The sequence below is a fragment of the Staurois parvus genome, unplaced genomic scaffold, assembly GCF_062004578.1.
Source record: "Staurois parvus isolate SC_StPar_1 unplaced genomic scaffold, SC_StPar_1.0 ptg000799l, whole genome shotgun sequence".
NCBI classification, from domain to species: Eukaryota; Metazoa; Chordata; class Amphibia; order Anura; family Ranidae; genus Staurois; species Staurois parvus.
In genome coordinates this window covers 1,836,945-1,858,604 of record NW_028318595.1, presented here as the reverse complement: position 1 = coordinate 1,858,604, position 21,660 = coordinate 1,836,945, and the positions used below count along the sequence as shown (strand labels likewise).

Genomic DNA, 21,660 nt, shown 5'->3' with positions numbered 1-21,660 from the left:
GACCCTGCATTCACTATATCTGGTCCCCCCGGACCCTGCATTCACTATATCTGGTCTCCCCGGATCCTGCATTCACTATATTCGGTCTCCCCGGACCCTGCACTCACTATATCTGGTCTCCCCGGACCCTGCATTCACTATACCCGGTCTCCCCAGACCCTGCATTCACTATATCCGGTCTCCCCGGACCCTGCATTCAATATATGTGGTCTCCCCAGACCCTGCATTCACTATATCCGCTCTCCCCGGACCCTGCATTCACTATATCCGGTCTCCCCAGACCCTGCATTCACTCTATCCGGTCTCCCCAGACCCTGCATTCACTATATCCGGTCTCCCCGGACCCTGCATTCAATATATCTGGTCTCCCACAATACATAGAACATGGAAATGTAATTATTTTGGTAAATATAAACTGCTAAATACCTTTTCTCATCAGCAGAATATAGCCGTCTTGTGACTTCTATCAGTGACCAGCTGAGCACTGGTCAAAGCTTGGAGAAGGAGTTTTCATTTTCCTCTGACTGTCCCATTGTATGCATTAAGGTAAAAAAAACCCCATCATGGTAGGTATACCCCCCCAGAGGGATCATCAAGGTCTGGGAATTAAGGAATGGACTATGGCCATGGACCTGTATAGCACCCTGCGGCTAACTGCACATTGCACTGAGTATCAAGGTGAGCGCCCAAGGAGGATCCAGTGCTCGAAGCAACATTACAGGACATCCCCATAACGTGGGGTTTGGATATTGTTCCCAAGGCATCATTGAGGTTACACCTATCTGGGTGTACTGCTTCTAATGATATAGCAGAAAGCAGTAAAGAGCTGATCAACTACTTCCAGACCACCCGTCTGCAATGTCTGCACCCGTCAGACAGGAAGCCGTGCAGGAATAGTGACATACTGGTAAGTCACTGCCTGCTTCCTGGTTTAGGGCGTGCGCAGACACGACCCCTAGGCAACATCCACTTGCGATTGCACACAATGATTCATGGCCAGGACCTGCTAATTAGCTGTGTCCAATCACAGCCCAGAGCTCTGCGTCAACAATCAACACAGGGCTCTGTGCAGAGCGAATGATCTCTCTGTTTCTCTATCCTGGAAAGCAGGGATGAAAAACAAAGAGATCTAATAGTAAAAGCAACACATATTACACATTGTTAGGCAGACGTTTAACCCCTTGATCGCCCTAGATGTAAACCCCTTCCCACCCAGTGTTATAAGTACAGTGTCCGTGTATAGTATTATCACTGTTCACTGTATTTGTGTCATTGGAGATGTCGTTGGCAGTTAGTCAGTTCCACTCAGCGACAGTTAGTGTCAGATTGCCCATCGCACTCCCATTATAAGTTGCTAACCACCTCCATTAGTAGTATGTACAAAAATAAATAAAAATGATAAAAAAAACAAAAATTTATATATATATATATATATATATATATATATATATCCCCCATAGTTTGTAGACACTATAACTTTCAAACAAACCAATTAATTTACACTTTGGAATTGGGAATTTGTTTTTTTTATACTAAAGACATATAGCAGAATACATTTTGGCTGAAATTTATATTGATTTTTTTGAATTTTTTATTGGATAAGTTTGTTTTATAGCAGAAAATAAAAAATGTAGTTTTTTTTCAAAATTTTTAATTTTTTGCCTTTTTTCATTTATAAATCACAAAAATACAAAAAAAAACTCAATGGTGATCAAAAAAGAAAGCTATTTGTGTGATACAAAATATATAAATTTTGTTTCAGTGCAGTGTTGCATGACCACACAATTACCAGTTAAGAGCAGTGCTAAATAGGAAAAATAGCCTGGTCATGAAGGGGGTAAAACCTTCCAGAGATAAAGTGGTTAAAAAATATGAATTCAGGAAACTGGTTAAGTACAGAAAAACTTCTACATTGACAAGAGGATGGAGATGAGATTCATCAACTAAGGACACTAGCAAAAAAGAAGGTCTCAAGGGTTGAGGTGGGGTTATAGGGGTAAGCCCAGGCAGCATGTCCAAAAAAGCTTTACCAGCGTCCCATGACAAGAAGATAGCAGCCCGGGGTCTATGAATATCCATTCTGTGTCCTGTACTCTATGAATAAAATATGCAGTTTCAATAAACTTTAACAATCGTTCCTGTCCCTGTAGCCTGCGAAAAATGCCAATTTGATGCTATACCGTAACTGAAGATAAATCTTGTTTCCAGTGTAGTGTAACTGGCCACCGTTGGAGAATGTTGGTTAGAGACAGGAGAGGTACCTTGCTCTGCAATGAGCTGAAAGAACAACCTATCCCTGGGGAGCAGATTGTTCCAAGCAGGATGTTCTCAGCGTCAGGAGGCTGTAGGCACTATCGTGGGATGCCGAACTTCTTTGCAGCAAAGACAATACATCATATTGGCAAATTTTTTTTTTTTTTTAGAAGGCTGCTGGGACAAGTAGAAATAAATCATTTTCAAAGTAAGCGGATTAATAAAACAAAAAATATCTACACTTTTAGTACTATTCTTTCAACTGTCAATGTTTTTTGTAAGCTGCAGAAAAAACTAAAAAGAAATAGCACAGAACAGAACGCCCCCACCACAGCCTGCAGCCTCCCGACTTCTCTTTACATTTTGCAGTGCTGCTGATGCAGGAGCTTGAGGCCACCACTGGTGGGAAGTCTTGGGAGATAGACTGCTCATCCTGCGGAATGCAGAGCACATCTTCCTTCTACCAAGGGCTCCCTCTAATGGAGGACCACAGTCATTTCCTCTTTGCCATGGAAGGATGTTGGCCAGCCTTTCTCAACCAGGGTGCTCAGGCACCCTGGGGTGCACCTCGAGGCTTCTTCAGGGGTGCCTTGGCAAAAGGTCTAAAAGTTGCCCAAAATACATATACAAACCAGCGAGTGGAACAAGCCTGCCTTTTAGTTACACAAAGTCACAGGTTTTCATTGTGCACCATTAAGACCTTCTAACCGCCAGCGTCTTGACAATGACATCATCAGTTGATGAGGATGTCCGCTGCCTGCACAGCATCCTAGTTTGACCCTCCCCCGCCCCTCTCCATCAGTGCTGGGGTCACATTAGCTCAGTGATGGAGAAAAGCTGAGGGAGAAGAGAAACACTGGAATACTAGTCAGTACCAGTGTGCAAAAGTGTATTTGGGAAGAATGGGAGTGAGAAGAATAAATCACCTCTAATGTCGGGTGTCCTACATGTGTGGATGTTGCTGTTAGAATAGTTTTTTCACATTTTAGAATGGGGTGCCTCAGGACTGTCCATAACTTTTAAAGGGTGCCTTGTCTAAAAAAAAAAAAAAAAAAAAAAAAAAAGGTTGAGAAACAAAAAAAGGTTGAGAAACACTGATGTAGGCAGCAGCCAAATGCTGCACTTCTGACATCCTTGCTTACTACGTGTGAAATCTGTGAATGATCACAGAGGTCACATGGTACAAGACTATTCACAACAGCCTTGTACAAGCCGTAACCAATCAAAACTCGCACACAGTATTTCTCAATGGCTGCATGAATGCAGTCAGAGAGAAGGAGACATGATTGATTTTACTAGTGTATTTTATTGGTGTAAAAGCAATCTGTGTAAAAAAAGAAAAAAAACTTTCATCACCCCCCCACAAGTAGTACAGTGTCGCTAGGGTGACAGTATGTAAAAAAAAAAAATATATAAAAAAATTAAATAATGTAAAAAAATGTTGAAAAATTATAATTTTTGGTTATAAACTAATTTTGGTTAATTTTCTTTTACTAAAAAGATAGATGAATACATTTTAGCCAAGATTTATGAAGAAAGATTATTTATTTGCAAAATTGTATAAGAAAAACACTTTTTTTCCAAAAATGTTTCATTTATATAGCAAAAAAAAGAAAGTCCCAGGGGTGAATAAATACCACTAAAATAAATTTTTATCTGTCTCAAAAGAATGCTAAACAATTCATATGGGTACAGTGCTGCATGACCGCGCAATTGTCATCCAAAGTGTGATGGCACTGAAAGCTGAAAATTAGCCTAGACTGGAAGGGGGTGAAAGTGTCCGGACTTGAAGTGGTTAAAATCCCTTAGAGGTTACCAGTTTAGAGTTACACAGGGGGTCTGGCCGTAGAACTACTGCTCCCACTCAGACAGTTGCAATAATACCTCACGTGTGCTGCGGTCATAGTGTTTAAAATTTTATTTAAAACTTTTTTTTCTCTGTCTCCTTAAAAAAAATTTTTAAATCAACTTTATTGCTATTGCTATCACAAGGAATGAACAACATTCCTTGTGACAGCATGGGCTGCAACAGGTCCTCTTTATGGAGAGATCTGGGGTCTGTTAGACCCCAGATCTCTCCTCTGGCCTCCAATGCAGGCGATCAGACACAGATCAGCCTGGTCGCCTTCTTCACTGGCACTTAACAGGCCAGTAGACAAAGAGCCGAAATTGGAAGTGACAAAATCCTTGTAGTTCTCAATGGCTGCAAGAATGCAGGCAGAGAGAAAGAGAAATGATTGCTTTTACATCCTATATGGGTGTAAAAGCAATCAGTGCAAAAAAAAAAAAAATCTTCATCACCCCCCCCAAGTAGTACAGTGTCATCATGGTGACACACTGTACTGCTAGGGTGACCGTATGTAAAAAAAAAAAATAATATAAAAAAAAATAATAAAAATGTAAAAAAAAAATGTTTAAAAATTATACTTTTTGGTTATAAACTAACTTGGCTTTTTTTTTTTTTTCTACTAAAAAGATAAATTTTGGCCAGGATTTATGATGAAATATTATTTATTTGCAAAATTTTATAAGAAAAACAAACACTTTTTCAAACTTTTTGGACTTTTTCATTTACATAGCAAAAAAAATAAAAATCCCAGCGGTGAATAAATACCACCAAAATAAAGTTTTATCTGTCTCCAAAAAAAAAATGGTAAAAAATTCATATGGGTACAGTGTTCCATGACCGCGCAATTGTCATTCAAAGTGTGATAGCGCTGAAAGCTGAAAATTGCCCTGGACAGGAAGGGGGTAAAAGTGTCCGGACAGGAAGGGGTTAATAGAGGTCTCTTTGTGCATTCTGTTGTGATTTTATAAATGATCGCTCAAGCACTGAAGAGGAGGTTTTCACCCCTAAACACGTTGGCTGTATGTGATGCTCCAAGTCTAAACCATTAAATATTTCAAAAAGTCCTTAAGTGAGATCAACTTTTGTACCAGGCACTCCTCTACACGCTTTTAGGAATCTACCATCTGGGAAGCGCTTCCTTGCGTCAAGAACAGGTAGCACCCTATGACCCACCCATACAAGACTTCAATTGCATATGTGCTTCCTTGAACCTGGGTTCACACTTGTGTGGTGCGGCTTATCACATACGATTCGCACAGGAACCGCATTCCTGTGCAAATCACATGCGAATTCTGTGCGGTGCGATTTGAGCCATACGTTTTGTATGGCTCAAATCGCACCGCATCCGCACCAAAAAGGTGCAGGACCCTTTTTTTGGTCCGCATCGGTATTCACACCCATGCAATCCGATTCTGCATATCCTACCGAGTTTTGCAGACCAATTTCAGGGTGTTGTTAACATACACACCCGCAGTGGTTTGCATGAACGGGGTGCGATTGTGATGCAGTGCGGAATTCGCACAGAAAATGCTGAAAATTCCACACCGCATCAGTGTGAACCCAGGCAGAAGGTAAAATCAGTTTACAGTTGATCCATCTGAACCAATTTTTCTTCTATTGGTCCAACACGATCACCCACCCGCACCAGGTGTCTGCTGATTATCAGGTAAGCCCAAAAGAGAAATATATTGGGCTTTTTGACGTTCGCATTGATCAGGCTTTTCTTGTGTAGCGTTGGCAGCTGACTGATTTTTATGGGTTGCCTGAAGCAGCGGTAGAAGATTCAATGCTTGCCCAATATCATGGGTTCATGACCCGGTGCAGTCTTTAGCAGTTTCAGCACTCTTGTGTTGCCATATTTTATCAGCGCTGTAACCCGCCTGTGATTCCCCAAGCCTTCCATTAAAAGCCGCTGCTGCTTTTCAATAGGAACACAAGTCTCTCACAAGGGCTGGAAGTAATTACATCTTTCTTTGTTTTTTTTTCCCCTGCTTTTCTTATGTAAACTGCAAAAACACAATAAAAACGGAGGTTGACCTTATATAAAACATAACACAAACACTGGAATTGCTGAATGAAAAAAAGTCCTCCCGCTTAAAAACTAAGAACAGTGCAAAAAGTTTAACTGGGTCTAACAACTTTCTGCTGAACTAAAGCAGCTATGTTCAATTCCCTTAAAGTGCAAGTCCATCCAAAATTCATTACTTGATTTTGAATGGATGCTGGCACATGGGATCAGCTACCAGCTGTTTACAACGTGAGGCGGTGCCAGTAGAGTAATGCAGGCCATAGATGGGTCAAAAATCCTCCGGGAAAAAAAAAAAAGGACGATTTTTACACCATTAGTGGGTTAATTGGTCGGCCGTTTTTCGGGGTTTTGGCGCATTTTTTTTTTATTGGCAAAGTTGGAAAAAAAAAAAATCGGCCGATTTTGCCGATCCGTGACCTGAAAGAAGAGGAGGAGGAGGAGAAGGAGGAGGAGGAGGAGGAGGAGGAGGAGAAGGAGGAGGAGAAGGAGGAGGAGAAGGAGGAGGAGGAGAAGGAGGAGAAGGAGGAGAAGGAGAAGGAGGAGGAGGAGAAGGAGAAGAAGGAGAAGGAGGAGGAGAAGGAGGAGGAGAAGGAGGAGAAGAAGAAGAAGGAGGAGAAGAATGAGGAGAAGAAGGAGGAGAAGAAGGAGAAGCAGAAGAAGAAAAAGAAGAGGGAAAAGCAGAAGAAGAATTCCAGTCCACTATTATATTTTATATGAAAAGTATTGCGGTTGCTACAATGTATCCATTTGTATCCGAATACAAACATCTGTATCCGAAATGGATACAAATGGATACATTGTTGCAACCGCAAAACTTTTTCATGTCAAATATAATAGCAGAGTTCTCTGCAAGAGACAAAATCGGCCGATTTTTTTTACCATTGGTGGTAACGTCGGCCTATTGAAAGACTGATTTTTCATTTTTAATTTTTTTTAAAAAACGGACAGTTTTCGACCCGTCTATGGCCTGCATTACTTGGTCCAAATTCTAAAGATTGTGGTCTAGCAGCTGAGGCTGAATACTCCATGTAATGCTATGGCGAGTCTAAAGTTAGGAATACACGATTAGAAAATCGACAGGTCATCTGACGACCAAGAGGTGTTCGTTAGTTGGTCGAAATCATGGCCCACATTAACCAATCTAAAAAAATTGTTCGTCGGGCAATACGTAGTGTTGACGTCTTCCGTACAAGTGGAATTGATGCGGTGTGTGTGTGACCTTGTAGCCACGCCCTTCCGGCCACAATGAGCGATATACACAACGATTACCAGCAATGAGTATAATAGTTTAGTACATTATCTATATACATAAATAGTGATACATAAAATATAATATGCAGAATTCTGGTTTCATTATCTCATTAGGCCAATCTACTTTTAACATTTGGATTTTTCGTTCGTGTTTACAAAGATTCCTGAGACATAAATATCCGGGTTATCTTCTGTTTCCGCTCATACGTGATAGCGCTTGATAGATTTTTTTTTTTGTACAACCGTCATACCACCACATAGAAAATCGGTCGTTCGTATGCGAAATTACATTTTTTCACTGTTGTTCAACCGGATTTTTTCGTTCACAATATCGTTATTGGTTAAAACATCCTGCTCATCAATCAAGAGAAAAATCGGTCAATCAGTGGTTCCACAAAATTTTTTGTACAATTTTCTTATCATGTGTACGGGGCATTAGAAATGAGCCGTGGCCATACTGCTCAGAATCTAGCTGAGAAAGGCTGGTCTGGGGTCTGGAGCCTAGTCCTCAATAGATTGGTCTAAGATCCCTGAAAGTTATATGGAGCTTGCTGGTGCTTACACCTAGCAACGTAAACCAAAATCCCCAGTTTCAGGTGGACCCAACGTAACCATAAAAGAATATAGATATGCCCAAAAATAGGAATGTGAAAGTGATATAAAAATGTACTTTAAAGGGTCAAACTACCAAAACATTTTTGCTACATGTGGGAGAGTAAAAGAAGACATAATCCCTAACTGAAAAGAATTTAGTTGGCTAATACTGTGTATCATCAACTGCCATTTTTAAAAATAAAATACTGTGTTCACCTTTTTTTATCCTTTGTTGTATCTCAGTGCTGCCAATCTCTTGCAGCCTCGTTACAGCCACTTCCTGCCTACATGGACTCCAGCAATGGCTGCTTGCAATTTCTCAGGGTGGGTTTCATGATGGTGACAACAATGTGCTGAACTGGACACTTGTAATCTCCAAACGAAGTCTAAGTAACAGGGTATCAACTCAAACACACAACTAGGAGGCAGCGACACACTGAAATACCTGAACAAGGACTTTCTTGACAGGGTCATCAGGTATTACTTCAGTGAAAATAATGAAAAATAAATCATTTTCTTGGAGTCAACTGAGGGACACTGGAATTCATATACTGTTGGGTTATATTGCTGTCTACAGGAGTATTTCACAGGAAAAGATCTACAGTAAAGACCAGTCCAGGACAAGTTGCCCGCTACCCAGCATGCCTCAGTTGTATAGCAAAGCAGTACCGACAGCATGATCATTAACACAAAGTATGACCTGTGTCCCTCAAGGGATTCCTAAAAAACGATTTTATGGTAAATTCCAGACTCCTATATACTTTCTTGTCCACTGGAGGACACAGGAAGTCTTAAACCTTTTGGATTTCAAAGGTAGTCGAACTGAGGGGTGAGAAACCAGCAACAAGCCCAACAAAACAGAACTAGGGACTTCATACAGCACAATCTGCCTATAGGATCAGCGCCCGAAACGGACACCAGATGAGGCTGAACCCCCTGCCTAAGAGGGGAAACTGCTAACACGGCCAGCAGGAATATATAGAAAATCAACCAGATACCCCTGACTCTACACAGAGGGCAGCACCAAGCCAGAAGCAAACAAGAAGCTGGCCAACTTGAACCCACCCAGGGTTTCCCTAGTAAGAAGGAAAGAATCAGCAATTGAACATGGTAAAGAAGAAAGAGCAGCAAGTTCGGGGTAGAAATAGATATCAGGCAAGAGACCTAGGAAATATTCCTTGTAAGACAACCCAAGCTGGTCTAGTAGGAAGACCCTAAGCCACTAAAAACCTTACCCTACAAGGATCAATTGAGGAGAACCCAGTACCTCAGGACATTGCCTTGGCATACAACACCTCACCAGGGCTTGACTCACCAGGGAAGAACCAAGAATTCCTAGGATACTAGCAAAATATTGAGGTATACTGGGTAGAGGAGAGGTCATCCAAGGATGACCGACATTTTTTTTTTGTTTTGCAATGTCCAATCTCCCTACAGGTGCACTAAAACCTTAAAGTATTTGACTTTCTGTGTCCCTCGATGGATGAGAAAAGAATACTTGAAACTGCTGGACAGTTTCTTCTATCTCTCGGAAACAGCTCTACACCGAGGTTTTGGGTTGGCACATCATTGGTAGAAACTCCAGCTCTCCATGCTGACTTTTTTCAAACTAGTCTTCATTATGAATAATGTAACCGGAGGAGTTGGAACACACAAATGGTAGAAGGAACATCCAAAACTTCCAGGTGGACAGGAACAACGTTACTAATTTAGACAGTTTAATCTCCTTGTCCAAGGCTTACTCAGCTCTACCTATAACTAAAATATGACTTTTGGGTGAACTAGCCTTTTAAGATAAACACTAAAAACTCAAAATATGAACGAACTGAAAATAAACTTTGCTTTCCCTTTTATGGCATTAAAAAGGACATAACATCTGCCTCTGTCTATCTGTACCCAGAATTCCAAAATCCTCGACTGTTCCTATATTATATGTATATAGCTGAATAACACGCTCTCCTTGCTTGCATTTCCAGATGTTCCAATTCATCCTAGACATTAAATAAGCTGCTTATCTATCATCAGCTGCAATTCTCCCTTTTGTTTTTCAGGTAATAAACTTCAAAAAGCTACATGTGATAGTCACACAGGTCCTCAGCGAAGCTGCGCGTCGGGATTCCTCTTGTACGATTTCAAAGAGCGATCGGGTCTCGCGCACGCTGTGCAGACATCGCTCCGGGCTCTGATATGATCAAACTTTGATAATCCACCAAAGAATTGGCAGCCCGCCAGCAACAGTGGGAAAGCGGCAGAGTTGGAAAGCTGGCATCAATGGGAAGGGCATGAGGAGAATGTGATTTGTGGAATTTAAAGGGAAAAGCTGAGCAGGACAAAAATGGTCCGAAAACCTGTATAATGTGAGGTTATATACACACAAGACAACCTCTCGCTGGTTGACAGACAGGCAACATTCCTACAGTTTCCTTCCAAAAGATGAATATCACTGTTAAGATATATCTAAACTCAAGGGGAAAAATGAGATATATCTATCTATCTATATATATATATATATATATATATATATATATATATATATATATATATATATACACACACATATACAGTTGCAAGAAAAAGTATGTGAACCCCTTGGGATTACGTGGAGTTTTGCATGAATTGGGCATAAAATGTCCTCTGAACGTCATCTAAGTCACAATAGAAGATGGATGGATGGATGGGGGGGTTGCTCTGAATATTAAAAAATGAATTATATAGCATTTTTGGTTTGTGGTGCTCAGATGCAGTTTAAATAAACAATTCTACAGGAAGAGAGGAAGTGAAAAATTTCATATGGGTACAGTGTTGCATGACCGCGCAATTGTCATTCAAAGTGCAACAGCGCTGAAAGCTGGAAATTGGCCTGGGCAGGAAGGCGGTATAAGTGCCCTGTAGGCTAGTGGTTAAACATATATAACAAAACTCTTTCAATGGTATATTTACCAGAGTAAAAGGCAGTTGTTAAGAGAAGTTCATTGTTCAGGTTTACATGCACTATAATTATTCATGTGCAGAAAGCTGTGGAGTACACAGGAAAACCTAGACGCCACCATTTGGCATTAAAGGGACATTAAAAGCAAAAGTTAAATTCCAAGCTGGAGTAAAAGTACATACATGATCTAACAATACGTGTAATTTAAATGCAAATCTATTCAAAACATTATGCAGGATTAAAACGTATTTTAATAATTGTTGTTTTTTTGTTTTGTTTTTTAAACTGACGCTCCATTTCTGGTTGGGGAGACTTGTCTTCACTTTTTATTCTGTTGCCTGGGGACACTTGAAAGAGGAAAAGCAGCAACATCCTCCTCAAGGGGAATTAACAGCAATACAATGCTTTGTACTCGCAGAAAATACAATGCTTTTATTGCTGCCTTTGTCCACCACTGGAGAGCTCTTCCCTACATTTCGGTCTTATTGACCACGGTCATTGGGAAAAGAAGCTGGAGGACGTCTTCCACAATGGGGGCAGAGATTGCAACAAAAATCATTAAATGTTAAAAGCTTATTTTCCATGCTAGTCAAAGAATTTGGCAAAAGTTTACTTTGTAGTCAAATAATGTAGAACAGGCACAATGATTTAAAATGCTGCAATAAGGCAAAAAACCCCAAAACAATGTTTGTAAATATTATTTAGCCAACTACAACCTCATGCTCTGGAATAGCAGGATGGCAATCCCAGAGCATCAGAGTGCATGAAGCCAGTGCAGCACAGTGCACCTTCGGCTTTCCTGCGGGTTAGCTGCACTGAGCCATACAGTATTATATCCTGCGGGTTTGGTATGTTTTCCGAAAGTCCTGAATGCACCCCACACCTGCAAGATATAATAGAAGTCTATGGCAAAGCGCAGCTAACCCACAGGAAGCTCTAGGTGCACTGCACTGCACCCGTGGTTCGGATTTACTGCAGCACAACAGTGTGAAAACAGCCCTATAAGGGACTTAGGACAGTAATGGCTTTTTTACATTTGCAGTTTGGGAGGCAGTAAAACCCCATAGTTGAGACGTGTTTTTACCACACACCCCCAACCACTGGTGTAGCGTCATGGGTTGCAACGGCGACCCCTCCCCCCCCCATGCTCCAGGGAGCCCATATGGCCCCCCTGTCACATTCTGTTTTGCAGATGGACAGGAGCTGATCCTCTCCATATTCCTTCTGCAACCGGCTTCCTCACCTCTCCCTCCCACCGGCATTCAGCGGTTGCAGGAGGAAAATGTTCATTATGCTATGGAACATTTTAAAAACCTTTAAACATTTCATTGCATTGTGGCCCGTGACCAGATATCAGATCACTTAAGTGGCCCTTGCTCTTCAAAAGGATGGGCACCCCTCACTTATACCTAAGCTCAAGCAGCCTTCATGGGAGCTTTAAAGCCTGACACCAGGCAGAAATTTCTGTACCGACAGGGGGAGAATACAAGTGAACAACAGCACACACTACTATCTCTGAGAGGTAAGACTGATCTAGCATTAACAGCAAGACTGGAGCATGTAATTTATAAATACCCATCCTGGCTGGTTATCTTTAAAGGCTTTATAATGAGATTTAAGCATCACCTGTGGCAACAGTACCATCAGAGCTATAATTTGTTCAAAGAGCTTGTTACTGCACAAAGATTGTTCATATTGTGGTGGTTGCTCAGTGATCATTCCCTTCCCTACGCATGTACCATGGACAAATCAAGTGTAAAGGTTGTTGTGGATTCTGATGCAACAGTCTCAACAAACCGAAAGATCTCCTACCGACAACAGATCCGCAAAACGTGGCTAGCCTAGTAATTCACTGACACTGCAATAATAAAGATAAGGATATGGCAAGAGTAACATGTGGCTCACTGGATACTTATGACATGCTGACAACCCCTTAGGAATTTAACTGCATTTTTGCACACAGCACATAAGATGGTATAGAGAGAACTCTTCTTGTAATATCTTACCCTAATAATGCAAGGCCTTAAAGGCAAGATTTGGCAGATACCTGAATGTACCTGTTCTAGAGAGTCTTCAGTACATCCCATGAGACCCCAAAACTCTGGCACACTCAGTAGGAACCCTCGCCATCCCAAAATGCCACGCAGGTGTCTGAGTGACTGTCAGGGAGCGAGGAACCAGACACACAAGGAGGTGCAATTAAAGGTAGGTTTATTAATATAAAAATAAGACAAGAGTCTATGCAAGTCCAACAGCAGAAATCGTAGCCAAAGCCAGGGTCAAGATCCAGGAAGAATGGTCGCCAGAGCCGGGATCAGGAGCCAGGAAGAATGGTCGCCAGAGCCGGGATCAGGAGCCAGGAAGAATGGTCGCCAGAGCCGGGATCAGGAGCCAGGAAGAATGGTCGCCAGAGCCGGGATCAGGAGCCAGGAAGAATGGTCGCCAGAGCCGGGATCAGGAGCCAGGAAGAATGGTCGCCAGAGCCGGGATCAGGAGCCAGGAAGAATGGTCGCCAGAGCCGGGATCAGGAGCCAGGAAGAATGGTCGCCAGAGCCGGGATCAGGAGCCAGGAAGAATGGTCGCCAGAGCCGGGATCAGGAGCCAGGAAGAATGGTCGCCAGAGCCGGGATCAGGAGCCAGGAAGAATGGTCGCCAGAGCCGGGATCAGGAGCCAGGAAGAATGGTCGCCAGAGCCGGGATCAGGAGCCAGGAAGAATGGTCGCCAGAGCCGGGATCAGGAGCCAGGAAGAATGGTCGCCAGAGCCGGGATCAGGAGCCAGGAAGAATGGTCGCCAGAGCCGGGATCAGGAGCCAGGAAGAATCGTCGCCAGAGCCGGGATCAGGAGCCAGGAAGAATCGTCGCCAGAGCCGGGATCAGGAGCCAGGAAGAATGGTCGCCAGAGCCGGGATCAGGAGCCAGGAAGAATGGTTGCCAGAGCCGGGGTCAGAAGCCAGGAAGAATGGTTGCCAGAGCCGGGGTCAGAACCCAGGAGGAGTCTTAGCCAAAGCCAAGTCGGTATCCAGGAAAGCAATGAGTAGCTAAACAGGAGCTTGCTGTTGTACAACAGACAGGACATGAATGCAATGGACAGCCACAAACAGCAGACTTATATGTGATAAGCCGCCACCTCCTGGGGGAGGAGACGCACAGGGCTGAAAGCATAAAGGATCCCACAATGCTTTGCAGACACCTAAGATGGATGCCAGCACATGGAGCAGCACAAGGTCTGAGGAAAGGTAGGACCTTGACAGTGACCAGCAGAGGGGTACCTCCATTACACTGTTGGAGGACAGAAATTATTGGACTGTGCCAGGCAATGGGGCCAGTCACAATGAAGAAGATCTGCTAACAATGACAAGGACAGACAGTCACCTAGTGGTGCCTACGCTCAGGGATTAGCATTAGCTGGGCACGTCTTTTTACAGAGACTCTGCCAAAGAACAAAACACAGTTCTACTGTTAATTGGAGCTTAGTAGGTCCTCTTTAGGAGATGCCTTCAGCCCACAGCATATCAACAGAACAAAATGAGAGTACCTCCAGCCTGGCCATGATCCCTAGAGAGTCTCTATAATGTGTCTGGCAGGAGCCAGAAGTTGTAGCACTGGTGGTCACACTTCTATCCTATCGTTGGAGCACTGTAGTATTATTGCTGGCCACTGTTCAAGCAGCTGGAGTGCTCACACAGCCCGAGCCAACTTTGCGTCTTCATCCCTCACACAGTCGCAGTTAACCCTGTCATTGGCAGCCTGGCAGCTTAACCACTCATGGGCGGATTTGCCTGATTATACCTCGCCTCATTTGGCACTGCAAACAAATTACAATAATGAACTTGCACAAAGGGCCTGTCCACCCAAAACTAATATTTTAGTTATGAGTGGACCCTAGTGGGTTGACTACATCCCTTAATCCCTTAAATCTCCAGCTTTGGGATCTACTTAGATTGACCCAACTTTATGTCAGTCCTGCTAAGTTACCCATAGCTGACTGGATACTGCAGACTACATAGGATCAAAAGGTCTTTGTACCGCCTCATTAGTCTCTAATGATGGGCAACACTCTTATGGCAGCCCAAGAACATGTGATTTTTAGCCCAGGTCTGAACAAGACTTACTATTTTTTACTCACAATGATGTAGTGATGATGATTTACAGAAGGTATGAATAAAACGATAAGCTCACTTTATTCTCTCATTTCTGTTATGCTGCATTTTTTTTGTCTACAGTTGAGCTCCTGCCAGATCTAAAACTCTAAAACTAACAAATGGATGCAGCTCTACAGCTAATAATAATTAAAATAGGAATTTTTACTTACTTGAAAATTCCTTATTAAGTTTTCTTGCATGGCAGACCACTTACTGTTATCTCACATATATATTCTTATTATTATAGCCAAACTTACCACCCTAACTCCTCCGACAGTTTTTACACTACAAAGACAGTAATACACCGAAACGTGCGGATTTTTGCCGATTGGTGTGCTATTACTTTGTGGAACGTTTCACCAAATGGTTCACGAAATATCGGCATTTTTGTGGTGAAATCTGTCCCATGGGAATGAATGGCAGAATGTTCAAAACTGGAGTGGGAGCTGAAAAATCAGGACATAATTTCTAAACTGCCATCACTCCCTCATTTTCAAGCCCACCTACACAAATCTTATATCAAAACGTTCAGCTATCCCTGCTGCCACTAAAATGTCCACGGCTAAGCCATAGTCCTGATAGTTTTCACAATATGACCATTTGTTTGCAACCCACGCCGCCCAATGACATTCATTGAAACTCCACTCTAGCCACCTCAAATTTGAAGGGCAATTTCTAAACTGCGACTGTGCCTTCATTTTTAATATTTCAGAGACATACTATGCATCAAAATGTAGGTCTGGGTCTTGTGATTCTCACAATATAAAGCTCTTCGGTGTAGGATTTATTAAGGATTTAGTAGGAATTTTAAACTACAACCGTTTGCAGATGGCAACCACCAGTGAAGTGAGCAAGTTGGAGCAGTTTGTTTTTAACCGCTCTTCTCTGCCCTTGCTGTAGAGTGAGTTGCCATAGGAACCCAGGTGTGTGAACAGGCAGCAGAGTGACAAAAGCTAGAGTGTGAGCTGAAAAATCAGGACATGATTTCTAAACTGCCACCACTCCCTTGATAATGCTGCTAATGTTTTTATAAATGTATGTTTTATTGTAACTGTGAAGCACTTTGGGCCACAACATTGCAATTAAATGTGCTATATAAATAATTAAATAATTAAAAGTTGAAATGCATTTCTCACTCTATCAAGCTTGCCATGTGCACTTTTTAAATTTGATCAATCAATTGGTTAGTGTAATGTTTACTATCTTTACTCACTCCAAACACTCCACACAGTTACTCTGCCCACTCCATAAAGTTACTCTGCCCAGTCCAACCTTTTCACAGTTACTCCATCCACTCCAACCACACAACAGTTACTCCGCCCACTCCAGTTGTAGACTACTGGTGGAGGCAAGAACATTTCACAAAATTTCCCCTGAAATTGTAGCTTTTCTACTTATAGAGTACAGTACAGGACACAGGACTAATATTTATAGACCATGGGTTATATGGTACTACTTTCAGGTGAGTGGACACTGACAAAACCTTTGCTAGGGCCACCCTTAGAGCATACCCATGTAACATTGGGCAGCACAGTGGCTAAATGGTTAGCACTTCCGACTGGCAGTACTAGGGTCGTCGGTTCAAATCCCAGCCACGGCACCACCTGCCTGGAGTTTGCATGTTCTCCCTGTGCCTGCGTGGGTTTCCTCTGGGTACTCCGGTTTCCTCCCACACGCCAAAGACATGCTGGTCGGTTAATTGGCTCCTGTCTAAATTGTCCCTAGTATATGTATGTATGAATGTGAGTTAGGGACCTTAGATTGTACGCCCCTTGAGGGTTAGGGACTGATGTGAATGTACAATATATATATGTGTAAAGCGCTGCGTAAATGGACGGCGCTATATAAGTACCTGAAATAAACACTGCCTACATACTCCAGTATGAGGCTCCAGTTTTAAAGCGATAATGATGGGCAAAACTCTTATGGCAGCCCAAGACCATGTGATTTTTAACCCAATTCTGAACAAGACGAACTATTTTTTACTCATAATGGTGTAGTGATGGTGATTTACAAAAAGGTATGAATAAAATGTTAAGCTCACTTTATTCTCTCATTTGTATTATGCTGTTTTTTGTTTTTTTTTGCTTAAAGCTGAGCTCCTGTCATATCTAAAACTAACAAGTGGAAGCAGCTCTACAGTTAATAATACATAATTAAACTAGGAATTTTGACTTACCTGCAATATCCTTATCATAGAGTACAGGACACAGGACTATTATTCATAGACCATGGGTTATATGGTGCTACATTCAGGTGAGTGGACACTGACGAAACCTTTGCTAGGGCCACCCTTAGAGTGTGCCCATGTAACGCTGCCTACGTACTCCAGTATGAGGCTCCAGTTTTAAAGCAATAAGGAATGATCAAGACAGAGGGGAGGGGCCTGTGTACCGTACTGTACTCCAAGATGAGAAATTTACTAGTAAGTTGAAAGTCTTATCTTAATTGTATAGTACTGGAGACAGGGCTGTCATTCCAAGGAACATAGCCCAAACACTGAAACTGAGGGGCAGGCAACATAGCAAAGAAAACTTCCAAAAGGCCAACAAGAAAACCCAAGGGTTTAAAGAACCAGAACAAAACACTTCGATAGCAGCCTAAAGCACCTTGTAGCCAAGGCTTGTATCATCTGAAGCCTGAACATCGACCTGGTAGAACTTGGTAAATGTATGAACAGAAGGCTGTGGCCTTGCAATCTGTGATACAGATGCGTTATGCTTAAAAGTCCATCAGAATCCAACAGCCCTGGTGGAATGGGCACTGATGAGAAAGGGATGAACTTTTCCTTAAGGACATAGGACCTGGAATTCCTGTCAATAACACTTGGCAATGGTGGAGCAGGAAGCAGGGTGTCCTCTATGAGGACCTCCAGGTAGAACAAAAAGGGACTCCATCTTTCAAAAAGGAGGCCGTGGCTGCCAAGTAGACTCTGACATCTAACCAAATCCAGACAATATATGGCATTTTCTTTGTCATTTTTTGGGGCAGGACAGAGGGAAGGGAGGATGGGGTCCTCATTGAGGTGGACAGCAAAGACAACCTTAGGTAAAAAGGAAGGTTTAGGTCTCACAACCACCTTATCTTTGTGCAAAACAAAACAAGGCTTTTTACAAGATAGAGCTGCTAACTCTAAAACATGCCAAACAGACGTGATGGAGTGAAGGTGAGATCTTCAAATGGAATATCTGTAAATGTATTAAAGTAGGAACTCTGAAATGCAGAGAGCATTGCGTTGAGATTCCAAGGTGATACATGAGATAAAATAGGGGGAAGGATATGAGCTACTGCCAATGGAAAAGTTCTCATAAGGGATTGTGAGGCAAGGGGTGTCAGGGATCTCCACGATCCCCGCAGCGATGGTCCCGGCGCAGGCGCAGTGCGCCGCCCTGTGCAGGGACTCAGGCACTAGGTCCGGGCCGGCCGCGGCGTTTGAGTTTGCACATGCGCAGTAGAAGCCGCGGCCGCCCGCTGGGCACCAATGGCAGCGCAGGGCGGGATATTTAAATGGCCCTGAGCTGTCATTCAGTGCCTTCTGGTCTTACCTGCATCCTGTGAACCTGCGAACCTGTACCTAGTAAGTTATTCGACCCGGATTGTTCTTGACCTGCTGATTTCTCCTGCCCATTCCGTTGCTTTGCCTGACCTCTCTTCTGAATGCCCCTCATTAGATCTGACCTGCTGTTGCTGACCTGGCGTGTGACCCGACGATTCTCTGCCCGCTCCCTTGTACCATACCGTCCTCTACGTTACTGACTCGGCCTGTCTGACTTCACACTTGCTCAGCCATCCATCCATCCCGTCGGGGTCACCCGACCTCCTCATATCAGGCTCTCCCCTGTTGGAGCCCCTGGCGAACACCCCTACCACTGACGGGTGTGCTCAGTAGTTGCGACCTGGTCTCGGGGTACTCCAAGTCCATCCCCACCATCAGGGGCTCTGGTGAACAAGTACCCTGAGTGCTAGTGGTGCCGCTAGGCGGTCCCTCACAAGGGGTTTATGGAAAAGAATAGAAAGGGCAGAAACCTGTCCCTTGAGGGTACTCAGGGCGAGACGTTGGTCAAATCGAGACTGAAGAAAAGCCAAGATACAATTGATAGAGTATCCTCTAGTATTAAGCCTCCTGTCCTCACACCAAGCAAAGAAAGCCTTCACATGCAATGGTAAATCTTGCGTAGTTTGGATTTGGTTGCTCTGAGTAAGGTGGAAATAAACAAATCAGAGATACCTGTATCCTTTCGGGTTTGGGTTTCAACAGCCATGCTATTAAAGCCAGTGACTGAGAAGCATAATAGAGCAGGGGACTTCTTGCCAGTGTACCACTTTCTCCTAGGTCAAATTGTTGTGATGAGAACCACCGGGACCCTTTCCTCGTCTATCTTGCATAGCAGTTGAGGTAGGGTCTCCATTGGAGGGAAGACATAAACCAATTAAAATGGAGACCAAGGATTTACCAGAACATCTACTATGAAGGTTAGAGAATCCTAGAAAGTGGTATTGGCCATGAATTTGTCCAGCTTGTTGTTGAACCTGGAGCCAGGATGTCCACATCTGGTTTCCCCAGCTTTGACAGACATTTTAAAAGATCTCTGGGTGCAGTGAATATTCTCCTGAGTCTAGGAGTTATCAGCTTAGAAAATCTGCTTGCCAAATTGTCCACTCCTGGAATATGGACACCTAAACAGCTGGAATGTAAGTTTCTGCCCACGAGAGTATTAGACTTGTTTCCTTCAGTACGGCTATGCTTCTGGTGTCCCATTGACTATTTAATTAGACCAGTGCTGTGGCATTATTTGACTTTATCCTGACTGACTGACTTACTTTGTAGAGGGAGATCCCATATTGTGGAGACAGACAATCACTCTCTGTTCCAGAATGTTGATGGGCACCAGTCTTTATTTTCATTAAAGTGGGAGCCCTTTGCCACAGTTCTCTAGAAACACTATCTCTACACCCTGACAGGGTCTGGACAGTCAAGCTCCACCCCTACAGAGTTTTAAAACTACAAGGTGTTAGGTGAGGATGCTGCCATGTTCTTGTCAGGGTCCGGATCTGAACTTGCAAGCTCTGTGGTGTCTGGCTGTAGCCCTCTGTGTTGTGTCACTTGACATGCTGGACAGCTCCCTGTCTGATCTCTTAGGACACTCTTGCCTTGTCTTGTTTCTCATGAACCTTGAACTCTTTGCTCCTCCCATAAACTTCCTGATTTAAGCTATATCTCTGCATATCCTGTTTGCCAGATTATTGTGTTCTCTCCAGCCGATATCTTGCTCTTTTGCATACCTGCAGCTGTTCTCATCTTCACTACCACTTATTACCAACCTTTGGCTTGTTTACTGACTATGCTTCTGCTTGATCCCAACCTGCTCTATCTGCTACTGGACCGCAGCTTGTTCATCTCCTGGTAGGGCGATCCCGAGGACCACAACCTGGTACTAACACACAGAAAAATCCATCTTCACCATTTGGAGCTCTGTGAATACTAGTTAGCCCCCACAATTTGGGAGAGCCTGCATCATCCTGTAGGGTGACCTGCTTGTGTGCTTATCCAGCTGGTCATTGGGAGCCTCTCTATTGCTATAGCTACTGGTCTCTGAGCCTGACCCCTGACTGTGACAGTTGCTCCTTTTAGCGACATTCACCATCCAGGAATGCCATATTTCCTTGAGTAACAGACGTTTCCAGGTAGCACTGACACGCCACGTTTAAAACTGCAAAAAATAATCGGCTGACCTTATTAACACTCAGCCACTACATGGCACATCTGCAAGGAATTATTGGAGTACATTGGTCACATTAAAGCTACCGCATTTCTCCTCCCGACTTAGAGTTTTAGGCATGGAGAGTGCTTCTTGGACTGTATAACTAATTAAATGATTAAAAAAGATATTTAAAACAGTTTAGAGGCACTCTTCTTGGTAGAATGGACAGGTATGCATCAAACTGAATAATTTTGGGTATGCCCAGAGTTTAGATTTAATAACAGCAAGCAGACATTAAAAAAAAAAAAAAAAAAAAAGAAAAGAAAAAACAACTAAACTCCTCTCACCAGAAAATGGTCACCTGTAACCAAATCCACAAAGCAATCATGCAGCACTGCTCATACAAGCCTTTTTTTTTTAATACTCCAATATTGTGTCAGTTAATTTGCAGCAACCAAAATTTGGTAAGTAAATACCTCAAACCAACACAGAGATCCACTCAGTTTTCTGATATTCCATGAAGACTCAACCTGCAATGGATGAAAACAGAAAACACACTAGTAATTAGGAAATCTAAGCCATTAAAGTGATAGTAAAATCTTCTTTTTTATTTATGCTTACCTGTAGGTACAGTAAATATCTCCAAGATGTGCACTGTTTAGGAATGACTTATTTTAGCAGCAGCCGGTTACGTTACTGGCGCATGACCAGTCTCAGTGGATGGCATGCCGTCCATGAATCCCTGGTTCACACTGCTGAGACTTCAGGTGCGACATGCGATTTACAAATCACACCTGAATTTGCATCTAATGTATTTCTATGGCACTTAATAGATGCGGTTTCAAGCAGTATGACTTAAAAAATAGTTCCTGCATTACTTTTTCACCACTTTAGTGTGATTTAACTCTCA

At 42.9% G+C, this 21,660-nt stretch overlaps 1 protein-coding gene across 7 annotated transcripts in view; it reads right to left on the bottom strand.

Moving 5' to 3' along the window:
- Positions 1–21,660, bottom strand: part of SHQ1 (SHQ1, H/ACA ribonucleoprotein assembly factor) — a 105,291-nt gene that overhangs the window by 22,136 nt on the left and 61,495 nt on the right. For all 7 annotated transcript variants that reach the window (XR_016306546.1, XM_089654803.1, XM_089654802.1 and 4 more), the window contains exon 9: positions 21,227–21,280. Coding sequence is in view for 6 of the 7 variants with exons in the window: in XM_089654803.1 (XP_089510929.1) it covers positions 21,227–21,280 (54 nt within the window). In the remaining variant the exon portion in view is untranslated. The remainder of the gene's footprint in view (positions 1–21,226; positions 21,281–21,660) is intronic.